The 20,346-nt window shown below is 53.5% G+C and overlaps 2 protein-coding genes across 2 annotated transcripts in view; one reads left to right on the top strand and one right to left on the bottom strand.

Annotated features, from left to right (window-relative positions):
- CD96 (CD96 molecule) overlaps nucleotides 1-20,346 on the bottom strand; it is a 60,059-nt gene that overhangs the window by 14,639 nt on the left and 25,074 nt on the right. Inside the window, exons 6-7 of the mRNA XM_029081835.2 lie at nucleotides 9,716-9,809; nucleotides 3,140-3,316 (exon numbers count right to left, since the gene is read on the bottom strand). Coding sequence (XP_028937668.1) covers nucleotides 3,140-3,316; nucleotides 9,716-9,809 — 271 coding nt within the window. The remainder of the gene's footprint in view (nucleotides 1-3,139; nucleotides 3,317-9,715; nucleotides 9,810-20,346) is intronic.
- On the top strand, nucleotides 16,991-19,429 carry ZBED2 (zinc finger BED-type containing 2). The gene is made up of 2 exons (XM_029082392.1): nucleotides 16,991-17,111; nucleotides 17,785-19,429. The coding sequence occupies exon 2, from the start codon at nucleotides 18,036-18,038 to the stop codon at nucleotides 18,699-18,701; it is 666 nt and encodes a 221-aa protein (XP_028938225.1). The 5' UTR covers nucleotides 16,991-17,111; nucleotides 17,785-18,035; the 3' UTR covers nucleotides 18,702-19,429.

Genomic DNA, 20,346 nt, shown 5'->3' with positions numbered 1-20,346 from the left:
GATTTTCTGAGAGCTCATGGAAGGCTGAGTGACCCTCGACTCCTAGAACCAGACGAGTGACGATCATTTTATAACTGCCGTCCTAGGAGTCCCTGCTAGGACTCTGAGCTGGTTGCGGGCAGGGAATGTGTCTGTTCAGTGTTATATTGTACTCTCCTGAGAATATGGTTCAGTGCTTTGCACACAGTAAGTGCTCAGTAAATACGACTGAATGAAAAGTAAGTGCTCAGTAAATACAATTGATTGATAGATGCAGTGACGATCATTTTATAACTGCCGCCCTAGGAGTCCCCTCTAGATTGTAAGCTTGTTGTGGGCAGGAGACGTGCCTACCGACTCTGTTATACCATTATGTCGTACTCTCCTAAGCACTTAGTAAAGTGCTTGGCATAGAATAATCAATCAGTGGGACGTCTTGAGCGATTATTATGTGCAGAACACCGTACTAGGCACTTGGGAGAGTACGATACAACAGAATTAGCCGATACGTTCCCTGCCCATAACGAGCTTGCAGTCTAGAGGGGAGCGCTCAATTAATCCGATGATGATTGATTGGTTGGGGGCCGTGCCGTGGTTTATTAGGACAGTGGGGGGTGGTGGTGGTGGGTAACAGCTCCCCAGGCTCCCAGGCCGCTGCGTTGGAGTGGGAAGTGCTTGTGGTTTTTCTTCTCACCGAGGGATTTCCGTCGGAGCAGGGCTTTAGTCTTGCTCAGCGCCATCAGATAGTCACTCCTACTCACTGTACTTCCCAGGGGAAGGGTCTAGCTTCCTTTCTAGACCCCCCTCTTCCTCCCCTAGAGCCCCACGCCTCCCAGGGAGCCCCGGGGAGTCCGTCCCACAAACGCACTGCCCATTCCTGAGCTTGGCCTCTAGAGATGAATCCATCGATCGATCAATTGTATTTATTGAGTACTTACTGTGTGCGCAAAACTGTACTAAGCTCTTGGGAGGGTACCAATATAACAGACACATTTCCTGCCCACGACAAGCTTACGGACTAGAAGGGGAGACAGAGACAGACATTAATATAAGTAAATAAAATACGGGTATGCACGTAAGTGGTGTGGGGCTGGGACGGGGGATGAATAAAGGGAGCGAGTCAGGGTGACGTAGGAAGGCAGAAGGGAGTGGGAGAAGAGGAAATGGGGGCTTAGTCGGGGAAGGCCTCTTGGCGGAGATGTGCCTTCAGTAAGGCTTTGAAGGTCGGGGAGAGTAATCGTCCGCCGGATGTAAAGAGGGAGGGTGTTCTGGGTCGGGGGCGGGACGTGGGCGAGGGGTCGGCGATGAGATAGATGAGGTCGAGGTACAATGAGAAGGTTAGCATTAGAGGAGCGGAGCGTGAGGGCCGGGTTGGAGTAGGAGAGCAGCAAGGCGAACCGACTGAATCCAGGCGACGAGGTCTGAAAGTGAAACTTGGAGCCAAAGTCTGAGCTTGCCTGCAGTATCGTCAACTCGAAACTCAGCCTCGGTCAAAGCAAAACTCTGGGGGTGTGAAACAGCTAGGGTCCGGAACCCTATGAAAAAATAAGTTTCCCCAGACCCAACCCCTCAGTCTAGCCCGGGCTGCCCGATGCGGGAAGACTGCTCCCGCTAAAGGCCGGGTGGCCCTCCCCTTCCCGAACGGGGGAGACCCTGTAACGGTCAACGTCGCCACGTCTCGAGGCTGGGGGTCACTGCCTGATCCAGCCGGCCTGCTGGACCATCTGGAGCCCCAGCTCCCGGCCCTCGGGTACCAAATGGGAGTCAAAATGGAGGTTCCCAAAGCTCAGTGTTGTCGGCTCCTTCTCCAAACTGTGGGATCTGTTACGTGCTCGTTGTGTGTCAAACGCTGTACTAATTAGGTTGGACACAGTGTCCGCCCCACATGGGGCTCACAGTCTAAAGGAAAAAGAGAACAGGTATTTCATCCTCAGGTGAGGAAACTGAGGTATAGAGAAGCAGCATTGTCTAGTGGACAGAGCAAGGGCCTGGAAGTCAGAAGGACCTGGGCTCTAATCCCGGCTCTGCTGCTTGCCTGCTGTGTGACTTGGGTGAGTCCCTTACTTCTCTGTGCCTCAACTGTAAAATGGGGATTAAGACCGTGAGCCCCAAGTGGGACATGAACTGTGTCCAACCTGATTAGCTTAGTACGGTGCCAGAAGCAGCGTGGCTCAGTGGAAAGAGCCCGGGCTTGGGAGTCAGAGATCATGGTTTCGAATCCCAGCTCTGCCACTTGGCAGCTGTATGACTGTGGGCAAGTGGCTTAACTTCTCTGTGCCTCAGTTACCTCATCTGGAAAGTCGGGATTAACTGTGAGCCTCACGTGGGACAACCTGATTACCCGGGATCTACCCCAGTGCTTAGAACAGTACTCTCCACATAGTAAGCGCTTAACAAATACCAACATTATAACTATTATTATTATGTTACCAAAAAAACTCCAAGGGGAGTGACTTGTCTAAGGTCAGTCATACAAGAGGCAAATTGGTGGAGCCGGGATTAGATTCCTGGTCTGCTGACCCCTAGCCATTTGCTCTTTCCACTAGGCCACACTGTTCCTCTAACCTGACACAACAGAAAGTTTTCAGTTTAGCCCAACTGTGAACTCTTTCTACAGGGTTTGACTGGAGGGGCCGGAAGATAGCCTGGCAAATTGGGAAAGAGCTCCAGTATCTGTAAGACCGTTGTGGGCAGGGAATATGTCTTTTTGTTGTATCGTCTAGTGTTATATTGTAATAATAATAATAATAATGTTGGTATTTGTTAAGCGCTTACTGTGTGCAGAGCACTGTTCTAAGCGCTGGGGTAGACACAGGGCAATCAGGTTGTCCCACGTGGGGCTCACAGTTTTAATCCCCATTTTACAGATGAGGGAACTGAGGCACAGAGAAGTGAAGTGACTCGCCCACGGTCACACAGCTGACAAGTGGCAGAGCCGGGATTCAAACCCATGACCCCTGACTCCAAAGCCCGGGCTCTTTCCACTGAGCCACGCTGCTTCTCAAGCACCTACTTCAGTGTACTCTCTCAAGCACTTATTACAGTGTTCCACACACAGTAATCGCTCAATAAATACGACTGACTTCCGGTGCCCTCAGCAGCCTGTGACAACGTGTGGTCTTTTAGAGGGAGAAGCCCCGATTGAAACGGAAGAACTCACCCATGGAAAGCGCCATCCGTCTCGATGAGACATTCCTCACCTCACCCCCCGGGCCGGGAAACAGAGCCACACACCAGAGCCGTCGGCTTTCGGACAGGGCGGGCCTCAGCTCCAATGTTGACTTCAGCACAGACAGGCCTCCGTGGCTTCTGCTCTCTTCCGTGGTGGTGATTAGCCCTGGGGGACAAAAAAAATCATGCTATTTGTTAAGCGCTTCCTATGTGCAAAGCACTGTTCTGAGCGCTGGGGTAGATACAGGGTGATCAGGTTGTCCCACGTGGGGCTCACGGTCTTAACCCCCGTTTGACAGATGAGGGAACTGAGGCACAGAGAAGTAAAGTGGCTTGTTCAAGGTCACAAAAGCAGACAGGTGGCGGAGGTGGGATTAGAACCCGCGTCCTCTGACTCCCAAGCCCGTGCCCTTGTCACTAAACCACGCTGCTTCTCTAAAGAGAGATGGGAAGCGGGCTAGTCGATGGCTTTTCTGGCTGAATGGGTGGCAGGCTCTCCACAGTTTCAACAATCTACCCGTAGAATAATGATAATAATAGTACTTATTAGGCACTTACTGTGTGCCAAGCACTGTTCTAAGCTCTTAGAACAGGTTGGACACAGATGACTCCCAGGTCTCCCCCTCCAGCCCTGACCTCTCCTCTCTGCAGTCACGTTTCTTCCGGTCTTAGAGAAGCAGCATGGTGCGGTGGATAGAGCATGGACCAAGGAATCAGAAGGTGTTAGGTTCGAATCCCGGCTCTGCCACTTGTCTGCTGTGTGACCTTGGGCAAGTCAGTTCACTTCTCTGTGCCTCGGTTACCTCAACCGTAAAATGGGGATTGAGACTGTGAGCTCCACATGGGACAGGGACCGTGTCCAACCCGACTTGCTTGTGTCCACCCCTGCGCTTAATACGGTGCCTGGAACAGAGTGAGCGCTTAACAAATATAATTCTTTGTATTATTTACTTGGATATTCCCTCAACACCTTGGATGTCCCTCTCGACTGTAAGCTCACTGTGGGCAGGGAATGTGTCCGTTTTATTGTTATAGTGTACTCTCCCAAGTGCTCAGTGCAGTGTTCTGTACGCAGTAAAGCCTCGATAAATACGAGCGACTGACTGACACCTCAAACTTAATATGTCCAAAGCAGAACTCCTCAACCTCCTACCCAAACCCTCTCCTCCCACTAACTTTCCTGTCACAGTAGACACTACCACTATCCTTCATGCCTCACAAATCTCGCAAGTAACCATGACATCATCTTCACCTCCTCTCTCTTGAACAACCCCATATTCTGCCTGTCACCCAATCCTGGTGTTTCTACCTTCATAACCCCCGTAGACTCTGGCCCTTCCTCTCCATCTAAACTAATAATAATACTGACAATAATGGTATTTAAGCGCTCACTCTGTGCCAAGGACTGTTCTAATTGCTGGAGTAGATACGAGGTAATCAGGTTGGACAGAGTCCCTGTCCCAGCCGGGGCTCACAGTCTTAATCTCCAATTTACAGATGAGGCAACTGAGGCCCAGAGAAGTGAAGTGACTAGCCCCAAGTCGCACAGCACACAAGTGGCAGAGTCAGGATTAGAACCCATAACATTCTGACTCCCAGGCCATGCTCTATCCACTAGGTCTTGCTGCTTCTCCAAAGTGCTACCATCCTGGTCCAGCCACTTGTTATATCAATCCATGGTACTTATCGAGCGTTTATTATATATTAGATGCAGAGCCCTGTACTAATCACTTGGGAGAGGAGGATACAAAAGAATTGATAGATACAATATCCCACCTCCACTATTTCTCACTGACCTCCCTGCCTCCATCCTCTCCCCTCCCCAGACTGTAGTTCACTCTGCTAGCCAGATCATTTTTCTAAAAAATCACGCTACTCAACAACATCTGTACAGTCTCCCCTTTCCTCTTTATCCAAACTAATAGCAATAATAATAATGGTATTTGGTAAGTGCTTACTCTGTGCCAAACACTGCATGAAGTGCTGGGTTAGATACAAGGTACTCAGGTTGGACACAGTCCCTGTCTCATTCGGGCTCCCAGTCTTAATCCCCATTTTACAGATGAGGTGACTGAGGCACAGAAAAGTGAAGTGATTTGCCCAACGTCACCCAACAGACAAGTGGCAGAGCCGGAATTAGAACCCATGTCCTCTGACTCCCAGGCCCGTGCTCTTTCCACTAGGCCACGCTGCTTCCCTTCCTGCCTTCCTGCCTACCTTCCCTCCTCTCCCGATACAACCCAGTCCTCTAATGCCAAACTACTCACTGTACCTTGCTTTTATCCCTCACCATCAATCCCTTGCATTCATTTTCCTTCCTTCCTGGAACTCCCTCCCATTCCATATCCATCAGACCACTGCTCTCCCCAACTTCAAGCCCTCCTGAAATCCCATCTCCTCCAAGGAGCCTTCCCTGACTCATCTCTCATCTCCTCTCCCTATTCCCCCTCCATTCTGCATTGCCTATGCACCTGAATCTGTTCCCCCCAAGCAGTTTGAAACTCACCATACCCTCCCCGATTATACACATCTCCTAATACTCTGTTGTTTCTCCTCCCTGTAATTTATTTTAATACCTGTCTCCCTGCCTAGTCTGTAAAATCCTTGAGGATTCACTATACTCTCCCAAGCATCTAGTACGGTGTTCTGCATAGACGCTCGATAAATACCATCGATCGATCGACTGATCGATCTAGAAGGGGAGGGCTGAAAGCAGGGCAGGGGAGGAAAGCGGAAAGAACTGCTGACTTTCAAACCGAATTCGAAATTTCAGAACTTCAGTCACATCATGCAGCGTTCCTGAGTCCCCAGTATACACAGTACTGTCCCCAGTATACACAGTACTGCCATGATGTGGATTTTTCAGAATGAGATTAAGGAGTTAGAGAGCATCTTCTGACATGATGGGCTCGTCTGGGTTCGATGGGCTGGAAACGTCTTGGGTTTGTGTGCGTGATAATAATAACGATTGTGGTATTTGTTAGGTGCTTACTATGTGTCAGGCCCTGTACTAAGTGCTGGGGTGGATATAAGCAAATCGTGTTGGACGTCGTCCCTATTCTGCATGGGGCTCACAGCCTTTATCCCCATTTTCCAGATGAGGGAACTGAGGCCCAGAGAAGTGAAGTGACTTGCCAGAGGCCTCACGGCAGACAAGTGGCAGGGCAGAGATTAAAACCCATAGCCTTCTGACTCCCAGGCCCTTGCTTTATCCACTATGCCACGCCGACTGGACTTCCTTTAAGGAGAGGCTCCAGAAAAATGCAATCTTAGGTGACAGGAACGGTGGGTGTACAGTGAACCGAACACGGTCGATGCCCTGCAATCAGTCAGTGGTATTTATCGAACCCTTCCCAGGAGCAGAGCATTTTCTTAAGCACTTGGGAGAGTACCCTACAGTCTACTAGATTCCGCCTTCAAGGAGATCTGCGCACACGTGATAGTCAATAAATATTAAAAATGACGATGGGGTTGACGACGTGAGCGGGACAGGAAGTCCTTGGCCGGCGAGGTTTCTAACAGCTTGTCGGCCCTGGATCCGGATGTGCCAGCAAGAACTCATTAGGCCCCTGCTGTCTTCCTTTGCCCCGCTGGACAGGGTTGAAGAGATTTAGGAGGTCGTGCCCGGAGAAGGAGCTGGGCAGAAAGCTGAGGTCACTGGGGCTTTGACGCAGGACTCAGCCTCCTTCCCTGAGAGGAGGCGATGTGAGAGACGAGTGGGAGGGGATCGTCTGAGCCGGTGGAAAAGAAGAGAGCTTTCGGTCTGACTCTCCTTGGCCACGCGAGAGGACACGGAAGGTGGGTAGGGGGGATACATGTGATGGTTAAGGGTCCCGCGTTGGCTGGCCGGGCCCCTCCAGGCTCAGAGGGGCTCAGAACCATGACGTGAGCTGGTTCTGCCCCGTCAAAGTAAAGCCCTCCCCGACACCGGCTAGGCGGCAGAGGTGGCGACTCAGTCGGGCAGCCTAATAATGACTGGGGCATCTGTCAAGTGCCCCCTTCATGCCAAGCAGTGGAATAGATAGAACGTCTTCAGGTCGGACAGTCTCCATCCCATATGTGGCTCCGAGTCCCAAGGGGAGTCCGAAGGGTATTTCACCCCCATTTTACAGAAGGAAACTGAGGCCCAGAGAAGTTCAGTGACTTGCCCCAGGTTACTCAGCAGGCAAGTGGCAGAGCCCAGATCTTCTACCTCCCAGGCCCGTGAGCGTTACACTAGGCCACTCTGCTTGATTATGTGAAGGCACTTTGGAAATAAAAAGGGCTTTATAGAATACAGAGGACTCATTCTTGGGAGAAGACACTAATGCTAAGAAAAGTCCAAGGAGAACGTGGAAGAGGCAGACCAGCAGCTAGATGGACAGAAACCACAACAACGATAACGGAAGGCTACCGTACGTAACGGTAAGGTTTCAGATATTGGAAGAAGAAAGGATCTTCTGGAGAAGATATGTCCATAAAGTTGCTGTGAATCGGAAAAGACTCATACTCATACTGATATGTATATAGATTTATTATCTATATTATTTCTTTTAGTTTATTATCTGCCCCACTGACCCCAACTTCTCTCTTGCTATCAATCTCCCATTTCCTTTTGCCTGTAGGATGCCTCCTCAGAGAGATCCCAAAGGCACCTGAAGCAATATAGCTAAAACAGAAAGAAGCAGGTAACTGAAAGACACGATGCCTGGGCTTCTTTTTCCGCGCCCCCTTTTCCCACTTCCTCTTTCTCCTCCTCATCCTCCTCCCCTTCTGCCTCCACCGTCTCCAACCGAGATTTTCTGAGCTGTTTCCCGAAAGTTCCGGCAAGGCCAGGGCTTTATCCGAATGGCCGTGACGGGCCCTTAGGATAATCAATTAATCCGTCATATTTATTGAGCGTGCACTGTGTGCAGCGAGCGGCATGGCCTAGTCGATAGGGCCCAGGGTTGGGAGTCAGAAAGATCGGGGTTCTGATCCCCGTTCTGCCACGTGTCTGCTGTGTGACCTCGGGCAAGTCACTTGACTTCTCTGGGACTCAGTTCCCTCATGTGTAAGATGGTGATCAAGACGGGGTGCCCCTGCGGGACACGGACTTTGTCCAACCTGATTAGTTTGTATCTACCCCAGTGCTTAGAACGGGGCTTGAAAAATAGTAAGCACAACAAACACCATCGTTATTCTTGCAGTACAGCTGATTTGGTAGACATGTTCCCCTGCCAATAGCCCGGCTTGGATGTGTCCTTGGCCCTATTTTTTCTAAATGCTATCTGTTAAGCGTTTACTATGTGCCAGGCACCGTATTAAGCACTGGGGTAAATACAAGCTAATCAGGCCGGACGCAGTCCTTATCCTCCATGGGGCTCATAGTCTTAGTCCCCATTTTACGGATGAGGAGGCCCAGAGGAGTGAAATGACTTTCCCAAGGCAACACAGCAGACAAGTGGTGGAGGAGGGATTAGAACCCAGGTCCTTCTGACTCCCAGGCCCGTGCTCTATCCACTAGGCCACACTGCTCCCAGGCCAGGGCAGAGGGTTGCCCCTCTTAAAACCTACTGCTTTTTTATGGTATTTGTCAAAGCACTTACGTCCTAGGCATCGTTCTAAGAACAGCGGGAAGTATAAGGCAATCAGATTGGACACAGTCCAGGTCCCACAGGGGGCTTACAGTCTTCATCCCTATTGGGGGCCAGAGACATGAAGTGACTTGCCCAAGGTCACGCAGCAGACAAGTGGTGGAGGAGGGATTAGAACGCAGGTCCTGCTGAACTCCCAGGCCCGTGCTCTATCCACTAGGCCGTGCTTAGGAAAGGTGTTACAGGGGGACTGCCCACTCTGGGCCCCACCACGCCGAGAACATCCTCGTTTGAGGGGCTTGCTGTTTGCGTCTTGACTGCAAGTTCCCCTTCTGGGACCCTGTGGCCTCTTCACACCCCAAATACGTGAGTCCTCGGACCTCTTTCCCGGCCTCCTCTTCTCCTTTCTGCAAACAGCTTTCGGCTAATTTGATGATGATCCAGCAGTTGCTACCGGAGCAGCAGGTGGGAAGCAGCGCGGAGTGGTGAAGTGAGCTTGGGCCAGGGAGTCAGTAGGTTCTTATCCGGGCTCTGCCACTTGTCTGCTGTGTGACCGTGGGCAAGTCCCTTCACTTGTCCGCGCCTCACTTACCTCATCTTTAAAATGGGGATTGAGACTGTGAGCCCCATATGAGACAGGGACTGGGTCCAACCCCTTTTGCTTATATCTACCCCAGCGCCTGGCATATAATTATTGTTATAACTGTGGTGTTTCTTAAGTTCTTACTATGTGTCAGGCACTGTACTAAGCACTGGAGTAGATACAAAGATAATAAAGTCATACTTAGGGTTCAAAGTCCAGGCAGGAGGGAGAACGGGTACTGAATCCTCACTTTGCAGATGAGGGAACTGAGGCACAGAGATGTGAAATGACTAGCCCAAGGTCACACGGCAGAACCTGGGCTCTCTGACTCTCAGACCTGGAATCAAATTGGGTTCCTGCGGGCCAGAATGTTTCGTTTTGGGGGGCTTTTTTGTTCTCCGACTCCTTCCATCCCTCCTTTTCTTACCTTTGAGGTTTCTGCCGTCGAGAACCTCTCCGTCCATATACCACGTGACTCTTGCGGATGGAAACACGTTCCGCACCCAACAGTGAGCGCCCACCTGTAGTGGGGAGAGGAGACAGTGTCATGGATTTGGCAATTCCTGGCCCGATTTGTGGGGGAGCAATGTGAATGTCAGCCTGCTGCTTAGCCGATCAATTGGTGGCATGGATTGAGCATGTACCCTGTGCGGAGCACCGTACCAAGCTCTCGAGAGAGTGCAGTCGAGTAGGTAGACAGTCCCTGCTCCCAAGGAGCTTCCAGTCTGTTGGAGGAGTAGCCAAGCCCACTTTTTGTATTCTCACACGGTCCTCTTCTGGGCCATTTCCGGACAAGTTCGGATTCGTCCTCCTGGCACTCTTTGGTCTGTGGTGTGAGGGGCCCCAGGAGGAGACCAGAACCACCATCTTGGCTTTCAAGTTGCTTCCTGGTGCCCTCCATCTTGGGAGAAGCCTGAGAAGCAGCGTGGCTCAGTGGAAAGAGCCCGGGCTCGGGAGTCAGAGGCCATGCGTTCTAATCCCGGCTCCCCCACCCGTCAGTTGTGTGACTTTGGGCAAGGCACTTCACTTCCCGGTGCCTCAGTTACCTCACCTGTAAAATGGGGATGAAGACTGTGAGCCTCACGTGGGACAACCTGATGACCCTGTATCTACCCCAGCGCTTAGAACAGTGCTCGGCACATAGTAAGCGCTTAAATCCCAACACCATTATTATTGTAATTAATAGCTTTAATTTATTTATTAATATGATGTCTGTCTCCCCCCCAGACTGTAAAATCGTTGTGGGCGTCGTATTGTTACATGATACTCTCTGTTGTATTGTTACATTATACTCTCCCAAGTGCTTTGCACATAGTAAGCACTTAACAAATACTATGAATGAACGAAAAGGAGGTTTAAGTGCACAAGTAGGTACAGCCCATCTTTGGCTCGCAGAGGGTCTGTCAGGACTGCCGGGGGCAGGTTGATACCCAGGGAGCTCAAGTGGCCGGTTGGGGAAGTCCTCGGCTAGTCTGAACGTCCGGCCCCTGGACCAGGGCCGGCTCCGGGGGGGACAAAGAAGACCCAGAGATCTGGACAACTTGGGCGAGGACCTGGCCGACGTCCGTGCTGCTGGGAAGCAGCACGGCCTTGTGGCCAGTGTTCAGGATCAGAAGTCGCAAGACCCGGGTTCTAATCCCGTCTCCGCACTAGCCTTCTGGGCGATCTTGGGCAAGTCACTTAACTTTTCTGGATCTCAATGTCCTCGTCTGTAAAATAGGAATTCAATACCTGTTTGGTTTTTTACTATGTGCCAAGCACTGTACTAAGCCCTGGGGTGGATGCAAGTTAACCAGGTTGAAAGCAGGGGCTCACGGTCTTACAGATGAGGGAACTGAGGCCCAGAGAAGTGAAGTGACTTGCCCGAGGTCACACAGCAAAGTGGCGGAACTGGGATTAGAACCCAGGTCCCTCTGACTCCCAGGCCCGGGCTCTTTCCACTAGACCACACCTGTTCCCCCTGCTCAGGTAGTGAGCACCAGGTGGGACAGGGACTGCGTCTGATCTGATTGTACCGTACCTACCCAACACTCGGCACATAGTAGGTGCTTAAGAGACAGTGTCATCGTGCTCGTCATCGTCATCATTAAGGTCATGTTCGGTTTCCAGAACTCTGATGGTCTAAACTCCTCTGACCCCCTAGATGAGCTCCTGGGCGGCAGGGATCGCGTTTACCAACTCTGTCATATTGTACTCTCCCAAGTACAGTGCTGCAGCGAGGCTCCGTGGAAAGAGCACGGGCTTGGGAGTCAGAGGTCACGAGTTCGAATTCTGACTCTTCCACTTGGCAGCTGTGTGACTGTGGGCAAGTCACTTAACTTCTCTGTGCCTCAGTTACCTCATCTGTAAAATGGGGATTAAGACTGTGATCCTCATGTGGGACAACCTGATTACCCTGTTTACCCCAGCGCTTAGAACAGTGCTCTGCACATAGTAAGCACTTAACAAATCCCAACGTTATTATTATTATTATAGTAGGCACTCAGTAAATACCACCTTGCATCTACCCCAGCGCTTAGAACAGTGCTTGGCACATAGTAAGTGTTTAATAAATACCACTATTATTATTATTAATAACAGAATTTCTATAGGCGTCTCCTCCAAGAAGCCTTCCTTGACCAAGCCCTCCTCTCCTCTTCTCCCACTCCCTGACTTGCTCCCTTCATTCATCCCCTCTCCCAACCTCCGTGTCCCCCTCTAGACCGTGAGCTCTTGTGGGCAGGGAATGTGTTTACTGTTGTACTTTTCTCTCCCAAGCATTTAGTACAGTGCTTTGCACGCAGTAAGCGCCCAATAAATACGACTGAATGAAGGAATGAATAAATGAATGCTGGGTGACGAGGAAATCCAAGGGCAAATCAGGTAAATAGTTTCTCTACAGCTAAGGTCAGGGCTTGTGATCAGTCAATCAATCCATCGATGGGATTTAGTGAGCACTCACTATGCGCAGAGCACTCTCCCAAGTGCTTGAAAGAGTACGACGGCGCAGAATTAGCAGACCCGTTCCCTGCCCGGAACGCGCTTACAGTCTAGATCCCCAGATTGTGCAATTTCAGGGCCAGCTGATCTCTCTGGGTCATCCTTCCCGGGGCGGACGGTCATCTGGTGAGGGGGGTCCGAAGGCCAGCCTCAAATAAGGGCAGAGCAAAGAGGCCCACCCTTTTCCCCGACTTTCCCAGAAATGTCAAGTTGCCGAGAAAACCCAGGGTACACACCCGGGGGTTAGAGGTCTTGTGAAATTTCAGAGTGTGGTTTGGGTTTGGTCGGAAGAACTGAGAACCACAACAGCGCCTGTGAGATTCAAGGGCCGGGGCCAAGAAACCCAGAGGTTCCAAAGAATGAACGAGTCAGAAGGACCTCTGTTTTAATCCCGGATCCGCCGCTTGTCTGCTGTGTGCCCCTGGGCAAGGCACTTCACTTCTCTGTGCCTCAGTGACCTCATCTGTAAAAGGGAGATTAAGACCCTGAGTCCCACTGGGGGCAGGGCCTGTCCCTGTCATTCGCTCAATCAGTCGGACTTATTGAGCGCTCACCGTGAGCAGAGCACTGTACTAACCGCTCGGGAAAGTATAATACAGCAATAAAGAGAGGCAATCCTTGCCCACACCGAGCTCACAGTCTCAACCCGATTACTTCGTATACGCCCCAGCGCTTGGAACAGTGTCTGGCACATAGTAAGTGCTCAACAAATACCGTAAAAAGGAAAAAAGAAGCAACAGCGGGACCGGGGTTGGGGCAGAGCAGTGCAGACCGGGCGGGATCCCGCCTGCCTGTGCGGTGAGAGCCGGAAGAGTTTGCGGAGGTGGGCCTGGCCTTTTCCCCTTTCCCTCTCCCCCGCTGGTCACAGGCTGCTCCACGGGGTCCCCCCCGGAGAGGGACGGGGCGAACCGGGATCTCAGGGCTGGGAAAATGGCCCCGTTGACCTTCCGAAGGGCAGTTCTGCTGGAAATCTTCCTTTTTCCAGCTCTTGGTCTCTTTGTGGTCAGGGAATGTGTCTGTTTGTTGTTGTGTTGTACCCTCCCAAGCGATTAGTACAGTGCTCTGGCCACAGTAAGCGCTCAATACATATGACCTAATAAATTCAGTAATAAAGAATGAACCAGCCCTTCTCTCTTGAAATCACTTCTTAGCCTCCCTGCCTCTCCTGTTGTTTCCCTCCTGAGTTCCCCGCTTCGGCACTTGGGCAGACTGCTCAGCACTTCCCTTAGGACAGGATCCAGAGCTGGGGAAATCTCCATTTCTCTTCCCTGACCCCCTTCCAATCCTCAGCTCCCCCTAGTCAGCTGTTTTCCTGGAGGGGTTCTCCCAGATTTCCAGTTTTAACTTCCCCTCTGGGATCAGACTTTACTCTCTCTGCCCCTCTGCACTGGAAGCTCCTTCTGGGCAGGGAAAATGTCTACTAACTCTGTTGCATTGTACCCTCTCAAGCGCTTAGTACAGTGCTCTGCACATGGGAAGTGCTCAATAAATACCATTGATTGATTGACTTTTGTATGAAAGGATTGAATTTTGTCAAGTGGGATAGGAATCCCTTGAAAGTGGGATGGAGATATGACAGGAGTTTCTAGTGTGTGTGTGTTGGGGTGAGGGTTGGGAGAAACACTGGGAGAGAGACGTGTGAGGGGGAGATAGAGACAGGAGACTGAGGCAGATGGTTGTGTGAGGGAAGGTTAAGCGGCTACGTACCGCAACGGCTCATGGTGAGACCCGCCATCCCCCTGGCCTAGCCCCATCCTCCGGACCCACCCCCAGCCTCCCGGTCTAGTCCTAAGCCTTAGTTCCCACACCAGCTCCCAGGCTCCATCCAGCCCCTATCCCAGCCTCAAGCCTTACCCCCATCTCCCGGCCCAAATCCAGGCCCCTGGCCTAGCCCCAAGCCCCGGGCCCAATCCCAGCCCTGTGGCCCAACCCCAGCCTTCTGACCTGAGCCACAGCCCCAGACCTAAATCTAGCCCTCTAGCCTAGCTCCAAGCACCAGGCTCACCCCTGGGGCCTTCCTAGCCTCCTGGCCCAACCCTCAACCCTCAGCAGGATTAAGGTTTGTTGGTTATAGGCCTGACCGGTCTCTCCCCACTGTCCCCTTTGTAGAGGTGGCTTCTAATTCAATCAGTCGGTGGTATTTGTTGAGTACTGACTATGTGGAGAGCACTCTACTAAATGCTCGGGAGAGTGCGACAACATCAGAGAGGTTCCCTGCCCATAATGAGCTTACAGTCTAGAGCGGGAGACAGACGTGAATATTACTTCAAGAATCGATTCCCTAGATCTCAGGGGTTTCCATTTAGATGTTGGAAAACCGGAAACACGAGGAAGCTTGAATTGGTTTAATTGGCCGGAGGCTCTCTCTGGCTCCGGGATGTGCTCCGGGGGATGACTAGAATTTGAGGCAGCGTGGCTCAGTGGAAAGAGCCTGGGCTTTGGAGTCAGAGCTCATGAGTTCGAATCTCAGCTCTGCCACCTGTCAGCTGTGTGACTGTGGGCAAGTCACTTAACTTCTCTGTGCCTCAGTTACCTCATCTGTAAAATGAGGATGAAGACTGTGAGCCCCACGTGGGATGACCTGATTCCCCTGTGTCTACCCCAGCGCTCAGAACAGTGCTCTGCACATAGTAAGCGCTTAACAAATACCAACATTATTATTATTATTATTGGACTGAGAGTGAGGAGAGGTGGCTGAGAGACGTCAGGATTGATGTTTACCAAACCACGGACAGGGCGAATATAAAATCGTTCTTCCCTAAATCTCACAGTATGAGGATGAGGGGATCCCACTGGAGCTTGAGGGAGGAGGTTCAAAACAGTAGTCCTAGGATTCATTAAGTGCTTACTATGTACCAAGCACTCTATTAAGTGCTACTGATTACAAGATAATCAAGTCAGATGCGGGCTCTGTCTCAGAAAGGGGGTCACGGTCTAAGTAGGAGGCAGGTATTGAACCCCCATTTTACAGCTGAGAACACTGCCACACAGACGTTGTGGTCACCCAGCAACCAATCAATCAGGGAAGCAGCGTGGCTTAGCGGAAAGAGCGCGAGCTTGGGAGTCATAGGTCGTGGCTTCTAATCCCGGCTCTGCTCCTTTCCATCCCAGCTCTGCCACTTGTCAGCTGTGTGACTGTGGGCAAGTCACTTAACTTCTCTGTGCCTCAGTTACCTCATCTGTAAAATGGGGATTAAGACTGTGAGCCTCATGTGGGACAACCTAATTACCCTGTGTACCCCAGCGCTTAGAACAGTGGTCTGCACATAGTAAGCGCTGAACAAATACCAACATTATTATTAGCTGTGTGACTTTGGGCAAATCGCAACTTCTCTGGGCCTCAATTCCCTCATCTGTAAAAGGGGGGGATTACGACCGTGAGCCCCACGTGGGACTCCCTGCTTACCTCGTATCTAACCCAGTGCTTAGAACGGTTCTTGGCACCTAGTCAGCGGTCAACAAATACCATCATCATCATTATTATTTTTTGAGCCCTTGTGCATGCAGAGCCTTATATTAAGTGCTTGGGAGAGTCCAGAACGACAGAAATGGTTGACCCGTTCCCCGCCTACAGTGAGCCGTCAAGAGGCAGGGCCGGTATCGGAATCCAGGTCCCCTGACTCCCAAGCCCTTGCTGATCCCGGGAGGCTCTGCCGCTCTTCTATATTAGACATCTGGGCAGAGGATCCCGTTTGCCTTGTGGACCCCACCATTACGACCGCCTCTTGCTAATATTACCCCGGCCGCTAGTACCATATCACCGTCGTTGCTATTACCGTGGCTTCGTGGAAAGAGCCCGGCCTTGGGAGTCGGAGGACGTGGGTTCTAATCCCGCCTCCGCCACTTGCCCGCTGTGTGACTTCGGGCAAGCCGCTTCACTTCTCTGGGCCTCAGTTACCTCATCTGGGCCTCAAGCTTCCTCACGTTCCCAGTTTTCAAACCTCTAAATGGAAACTGATCTGAACAGCTAACCCGTGGGGATTGAGATGGTGAGACCCTTGGGACAGCGCTTGGCACATGGTAAGCGCTTAGCGAACACCATTATTGTTACTTAGTACGGTGCTCTGCACGGTACTATTATATTATCACGCATTAAAATATTAATTATATTATTATGCTAACGAACCAGCATAATATAGAAAGTTTGAGGATTATGGCAGAGGACTGGCCGTCCTGGAGAAAGGATATCCACGGAGTCGCTATGAATCGGAAACGACTCCACAGTACATCGTCATCGTCATCGTCATCATCGCCATCAGCGTGGCTCAGTGGAAAGGGCACGGGCTCGGAAGTCAGAGGACGCGGGTTCTAATCCCCCCTCCGCCACCTGTCTGCTGTGGGACCTTGGGCAAGTCGCTTCCCTTCTCTGGGCCCTCAGTTCCCTCGACTGTAAAAGCGGGTTGCCGCCCGTGAGCCCCGCGTGGGACAACCTGATTGCCCTGTCTCTCCCCCAGCGCTCAGAACAGTGATTGGCACATAGTAATCATATCATCATAGTCATATTTTGATAACAGTAACAACAATAATGATGGTATTATTATCATAATATGAATATGATGATCATCGCGATAATAACAGTGCTTTGCACACAGCAAGCGCTCAATAGCTACGAATGAATGAATGAATGAATGCAGGGAGAACGTCCCGCCCCGCTCTGAGGGCTGAGGGGCCGGGTCCTGGGCAGAAGGGGCGGGGCCCGATGGCGGTATCCAGGGGGCGGGGCCCGAGGCCGTAGCCTGGAGGAGTTTTCCCCGGGCTGCTGAGCTGAACGTGTCGCAGAGCGCGGTGCCGGGCCACCGGGCGAGCGGCCAGCGGGCCACCCCAGGACCAGAGAGGCCCAAAACGTGAGTTTTTCGGGACCCAGGAGTCCCGCCCGCCCGGCCCCCTCCCCTCCAGCGGCCTCTCCCCGGGCAGAGGGGACCTGGACCGCAACTGGGGCGGGGCGATGCCCCAGCCGGGGAGGGTGGGGGGCGACTCCCGGAGGGAGGGTGGGCAAGGTGGGCCGTGCGGTGGGCTTTACTGAGCGCTCAGCGGGTGCACGACACTCTGCTCTAAGCGCTCGGGAAAGTACAGTAATAAGGAGAGACAGTCCCCGCCCCCCCCCCCCCAGTGAAGAAGCAGCGTGGCTCAGTGCAGAGAGCCCGGGCTTGGGAGTCAGAGGTCGTGGGTTCTAATCCCGGCTCGGCCGCTTGCCTGCTGGGTGACTTTGGGCAAGTCACTTCACCTCTCTGTGCCTCAGTGACCTCCTCTGGACAATGGGGATGAAGACTGTGAGCCCCCCGTGGGACAGTGTGATGACCTCGTATCCCCCCCAGCGCTTAGAACAGTGCTTGGCACATAGGAAGTGATTAGAACAGTGCTGGGCACATAGGAAGCGCTCAGAACAGTGCTTGGCACATAGTAAGCCCTTAGCAAATACCATCGTCATTATTATCATTATTGTTAATAAGCTCACAGTCTGGGGAAGGGGGGGAGATAGACGTTAATACACAGAAACAGACATCAGTGTCTTTCCAGACCGCCCTCCTGCCCAGGAGCGGGCACGGCCGGGCCGGCCCGGGACATCGCATCTGGACTGCCCCCTCGGCCGGAGGCGGCTAAGCTGGACGACGGAGTCCCGGCCTCCCTCTTCCTCCTCCTCATTCGGAGTCCAGGCCCCGGGGCCCGACCGAGGAGCCGCAGTCATCGGCCCCGAGACCGCCCAACCCGGCCTCGGCTGAGCCTTCCGCCGGGCCCGAGGGACCCCTGCCCGTGGATCTCGGCGGACGATGCCTCGGGAGGAAGTAGGCGAAGAGAAAGATGCCGAGATGAAGGAGGAGGATGCTGAGGAGGACGGGAAGACGAAGGAGGATGAGAGCGGGGAGGCCCGGACTTTCTTGGGCCCACTGGCGGGGGCAGTGCCCAGCCCGACGCCCCACGGGAGGGGCGTCAAGTTTTCGGAGGCCTGGGAGTACTTCTACCTGGCCCCGGCTCGCCTCGGCCACCACCCCAACCAGTATGCCATCTGCCGGCTGTGCGGCAGGCAGGTCAGCCGGGGCCCGGGCGTCAACGTGGGCACCACGGCCCTGTGGAAGCATCTGAAGAGCATGCACAAGGGAGAGCTGGAGAAGAGCGGCCACGCGCAGGTCGCCCAGCACCCCCGCCCCCGGGCCCAGGGGGCCCGGCCCCCGCCGCCCGGCGCCGAGGGGGACTGGGCCCGGCTCCTGGAGCAGGTGGGAGCCCTGGCCCTTTGGGCCAGCCGGCGGGAGCGGGCCGTGGAGCGGCGGGAGCGGGCCGTGGAGCGGCGGGAGAGGGCCGTGGAGCGGCGGGAGCGGGCCGTGGAGGAGGTGGAGAAGGCCATCGTGGAGCTGAGGTGGAAGGTGAGGGCGGAGAAGGCGGCCGGGGAGCAGGAGGGGGCCCTGGCGGGGGCAGCCCGCCCCTTCCACTTTGCGTAGGGGGTAGCGCCCCGGGCCCGGCGAGCCGGAGGTGGGGGGCCCGGTGGGGGCCGGTGGACGTCCAGAGAGCGCTCCGCCCCCAGCGGCCCCCTCCCCGCCGGCCTGCGGTAGCCGGACACCGCTGCCCCGTGACTTCCTACTCATCCGCCGTCCGCCCTGTCTGCCTCCTCCACCCTGCCAGCTCAGGGATGCTTTCCCAAGACCCGGACTCTTGAGCCAGCAGGCCCCAGCGGGCACCGCCCACTCCGCCCACACCCCCTCCATCGGGACCGAGTGGGGCGAGGGGCACGGGGAGATGGCCCGGAGAACCGGGCACGGCGCTGCTAAGCCACCGCCCCCACCAAGTAGAGTCGGGGAGATGGTGGCCGGGCCAGGAACCGCCCCTCGCCACCGGTTCTCGGGGGCGGCGAAGAACTCGGCTCTTGTGGTTGCTGAACTCGAATCCGAAACGGTTGAAGCCTCGTCTGGTTTGGGGTTTTATTGCGCACGGTGGGAAAGTCTGTTCCCCACAGCCCTGTCTGTCTGGTCTCCCTTTCCTGTGAGGCTCTGAGATGTGACTCTGCTTCCTCTCTGGGTGTTTCCTGATGACTTCTCTCTCTCCGGGACAGAGAGGGGGTGAAAAGGGCAGGCTCCGGGGAAGCCGCGTGGCGCGGTGGATAGAGCGGAGGGCTGGGAGTCAGCAGGTCATGGGTTCTAATCCCAGCTCTGCCGCTTGTCCGCTGTGTGACCTTGGGCAAGTCACTTGGCTTCTCTGGGCCTCAGTTCCCCGTGAGCCCCCACGCGGGACAGGGACCGTGTCCAACCCGGATTGCTTGTATCCACCCCGGCGCTTAGTACGGTGCCTGGCGTGTGGTAAGCGCTTAACAAATACCAGAGTTATCCGGAGAGGAAGAATGGACACCGGCGACTCAGCTGAATTGAGTCCTCGATGTGTACCTGAAAGGGTCTAGGTGCTGGCCAGCCTTGGCTCTCCTTAGGCCCGATGTCCTGGGTGGAGGTGAGAGACAGGCCACGGGCTCCTGCAGGACTGCCTGGGCCATGCTCCGACCTGCCCTCGGTCTTGGGGCAAAAGTGCTGAAAGTATCTCTGAGCCTCAACCGCCCTCCTCTGTAAAATGGGTGCGTTCAAGGTTCTTTGACACGGTTTCAACATTCATAAATGTCGTTGGGTGGGTGAGTCAAATCGAGGGCTCCCAAACTCGCTGCTGGGTCTGACGGGCGTGGGGGTCGGAATCGGGCAGACACCTGCAGCTGGGGGAATGGGCTTTGTGACCCCTGGATGACCTTTCCAGTCCGAGGACTCTGAATTCGCTCTTCCTCCTTTGAATTACATTGGACCTTGTGTTGTCAGCAGCTCCCCCACTACATCCAACCCTCACCCCCAGCCAGTTCGGCAAACAGTTTTCCTTCCGGTTTGGTGAATTCCCCAAACGAGCTTAAGATGTTCTTATGAAATAGGATTAATAATAATGAACCAACAAAAGACCTGTAACTGATTAAAAACAGGCTCACTCTGCCCAGAATCCCTTGCCGTCCGCCCACTTTGCCTCAGAGGAGATGGGAGCTTGGGTTTAGGCCGGTGCAGAGGCCTTTAGTTTTGCCCTTATACAGCTGTTGCTTTGGACCAGGCTCTGATGGCTCCGTGC

The sequence above is a fragment of the Ornithorhynchus anatinus genome, chromosome 17 (assembly GCF_004115215.2).
Source record: "Ornithorhynchus anatinus isolate Pmale09 chromosome 17, mOrnAna1.pri.v4, whole genome shotgun sequence".
In the NCBI taxonomy this organism is placed as follows: domain Eukaryota; kingdom Metazoa; phylum Chordata; class Mammalia; order Monotremata; family Ornithorhynchidae; genus Ornithorhynchus; species Ornithorhynchus anatinus.
Note: the sequence above shows the minus strand (reverse complement) of the source record. Positions and strands in the feature narration are given on the sequence as shown.

Bases quoted from the DNA above. Each gene is read 5' to 3' on its own strand.
- ZBED2 (XM_029082392.1), top strand. From the start codon at position 18,036: ATGCCTCGGGAGGAAGTAGGCGAAGAGAAAGATGCCGAGATGAAGGAG.